Source organism: Herpailurus yagouaroundi, unplaced genomic scaffold (assembly GCF_014898765.1).
Source record: "Herpailurus yagouaroundi ecotype Mexico unplaced genomic scaffold, PumYag 109835, whole genome shotgun sequence".
Classification (NCBI taxonomy): Eukaryota; Metazoa; Chordata; class Mammalia; order Carnivora; family Felidae; genus Herpailurus; species Herpailurus yagouaroundi.
The window spans coordinates 3,242-6,233 of NW_024421699.1; the positions used below are offsets into that span (position 1 = coordinate 3,242).

Genomic DNA, 2,992 nt, shown 5'->3' on the forward strand with positions numbered 1-2,992 from the left:
ACACACACACACACGCTCACACACGCACACACACACATGCTCTCACACACGCGCGCGCACACACACACACACACACACACACAAGCACCATTGCAATTAAGAAAGAGCTATAGAAATATTATGAATGAGGATTCTGAATATAGAGTCTGGGCAATTGCAGCTGAGAGCCTGGAAATCCTCTATACAAAGGCAGACAGGTCTTCCTATAAGCTAGCTGCTTGTGTAGAACACAAGAATGGAGGCAGACAGCCAGAATAATACCCAAGAATAAAGTATAAACATAAAAGGACAAAGAAAAAACATTCCGTAGTCACCCCGGCTAAGAATGTCACCAAGATTCTAATGAGCTGGGATTAGAAGTCAATGCCACATAACCTGCTGTCTGATGACTGTAGTCAGCATGGTTATTAAGAATTGTGTTAACTGGCCAGTGAGCTGCAAGTTGCCATTCCATAGTGTGGGTTCCATCACTCCAGTCAATCCTTGTGTTGGCTTCATAAAGTTCTGCCCCCTAAGGAACCTCCCCCCAATTTCTATTAGTGTGTGTGAAAATAGGCAGATCCCAGTTCAGATGACAGTCAAGTCTGTGTTGCTGAGGCTGGGCAGGCTGAGGAAGCAATCCTCGTTATGGCTGAGCCTTTACCTAGGCTTCATTCTGTCTGGATGTGGGTTAACACTTTTATACAAGTTGCTTCCAAATGTTAATAAAGTTTACAGAAGCTTAAAACTTTGCTCATTCTAAGAATTGGATCAGCTTGGGGATTCTCCTCTCTGAGAATCTAAGAGAGCCCAGATTAGGTGAAATTTCTATAGAAAGAAATAATTTACAGCATTTTCCAGCTGTTGATCATAAAACAGAGGAAAAGTCCTCCTTGACTGGGGATTAGCTCTACTGGGCTCCAGTCCCGCCTCTATCAGCAACTTGCTCAGAAGACTCAGACAGGTCACACCCCTCTCTGGGCCTCAGTTGCTTTTTCGGGCCATGAGAGGATGAAACATCAGAAAAACCCCTCGCACACAGTCGGCTGGAACATTTGAGGCTTTTCCTTGGTGCTAGTCTACTCTCTAGTACCATACGCTCTGTTGTGTTCCACCCCCAACCCTCTCTCATCTAAAAGCTAAGGACACTCCCACTTACTGTCTCTTACTGCCATTTTTCTCTTACACACACATGCTCTCCTCTTATGTAGCAGAGACTTGATGGCATACTAGATGCCTGAGACTCTTCTCAAGAAAGCCTGATGTGCTGCTTTTGTACTTTGCTGATGACAGAAGGGATATCACATGGAAAAAGCCAACTGGTCCTCCCCCGTGGTGGGGTTCGTTCTCCTGGGACTCTCAGCCCACCCAAGGCTGGAGAAAACATTCTTTGTGCTCATCCTGTCTATGTATCTGGTGATCCTGCTGGGCAATGGGGCCCTCATCCTGGTGACCATCCTTGACTCCCGCCTGCACACGCCCATGTACTTCTTCCTGGGGAACCTCTCCTTCCTGGACATCTGCTACACAACCTCTTCCATCCCTCTAGTCCTGGATGGCTTCCTCACTCCCAGGAAAACCATTTCCTTCTCAGGCTGTGCCATGCAGATGTTCCTCTCCTTTGCCATGGCAGGGACAGAGTGTGTGCTCCTGAGCGTGATGGCATTTGATCGCTATGTGGCCATCTGTAACCCCCTGAGGTACCCTGTGGTCATGAGCAGGTCTGTCTATGTATCCATGGCTGTCAGCTCCTGGACAATTGGTGGGGCTGCTTCTGTGGTACACACATCCCTGACGATTCAGCTGCCTTTCTGCGGGAACAACGTCATCAACCACCTTGCCTGTGAGATCCTGGCTGTCCTGAAGTTGGCCTGTGCTGACATCTCCATCAATGTGATCAGCATGGGAGTGACAAATGTGATCTTCCTGGGGGTCCCAGTTCTGTTCATCTCCGGCTCTTATGTCTTCATCATTGCTACCATCCTGAGGATCCCTTCAGCTGAGGGGAGGAAAAAGGCCTTTTCTACCTGCTCTGCCCACCTCACTGTGGTGGTCATCTTCTATGGGACCTTATTTTTCATGTACAGGAAGCCCAAGTCTAAGGATCCCCTGGGGGCAGACAAAGAGGACCTTTCAGATAAGCTCATCCCTCTCTTCTATGGGGTGGTGACCCCCATGCTCAACCCCGTCATCTACAGCCTCAGGAACAAGGACGTGAAGGCTGCTGTGAGGAACCTGGTGGCTCGGAAATACTTCACCCAGTGATGGAGGAGGGGTCCTCTGTGGTTCCTACCTCCAAGGGAGCAAGGGTTTTGATCATTGCAGCTGCCACTCAAAAGCCAGGTGATGTTAACTGAAATGATCGCTTGCCCTCTAGTTCATTTTCAGGGATTGTGTAACTTTCCAGATTGTGTCTTCTGAGTTTTAGCCAAATATCTGAGAGCTTCAACAGATGCCAGGCAATAAATCGCTAATGTAATGTACAAAGACATTCTGAACACATCCTAAAACCGAGGAGAAAGGGACCATTAGAGCAAGCCGAATAGCGCATACTGTGTCTGAGCTACATAGTCAGTACACACAGGTGAGAGGGCTCTCACAGCAACTTTTTCATCCCTACTGGACTCCCCAGGACAGCCAGGAACAAGGAGGAAGTGGACATTTTCATTATTAGACTCAGTTTGCCTGAAATACTAAGAGGAGACAAAGACAAGGTCTCCACACAGAGGGCTTCTGAGTGGAAATAATCTAGCCTGATGAACTGAATTGCTTTTTAGCTATGAGAAAATTGAGGCTTATTTTTTCTCGACGCGTTTCACATTATGAAACACTTCTTCTAAGTTAAATTCAAGGAGTATAGAGTTTCAATTTGATGTTTACCACTTATCCAATTCCCAACAGAAAAGGTAGTTTTCTGTTAGATAATAACTCAGATTCTGGAAGAGAGAGAGAGAGAGGGAGAGGAGAGAAAGGAAGGAAGGAAGGAAGGAAGGAAGGAAGGAAGGAAGGAAGG

At 47.1% G+C, this 2,992-nt stretch overlaps 1 protein-coding gene across 1 annotated transcript; it reads left to right on the forward strand.

Moving 5' to 3' along the window:
- Positions 1-1,284: 1,284 nt before the first annotated feature.
- On the forward strand, positions 1,285-2,244 carry LOC121026471 (olfactory receptor 2S2). The gene has a single exon (XM_040469316.1). The coding sequence runs from the start codon at positions 1,285-1,287 to the stop codon at positions 2,242-2,244; it is 960 nt and encodes a 319-aa protein (XP_040325250.1).
- The last annotated feature ends 748 nt before the right edge of the window (positions 2,245-2,992 follow it).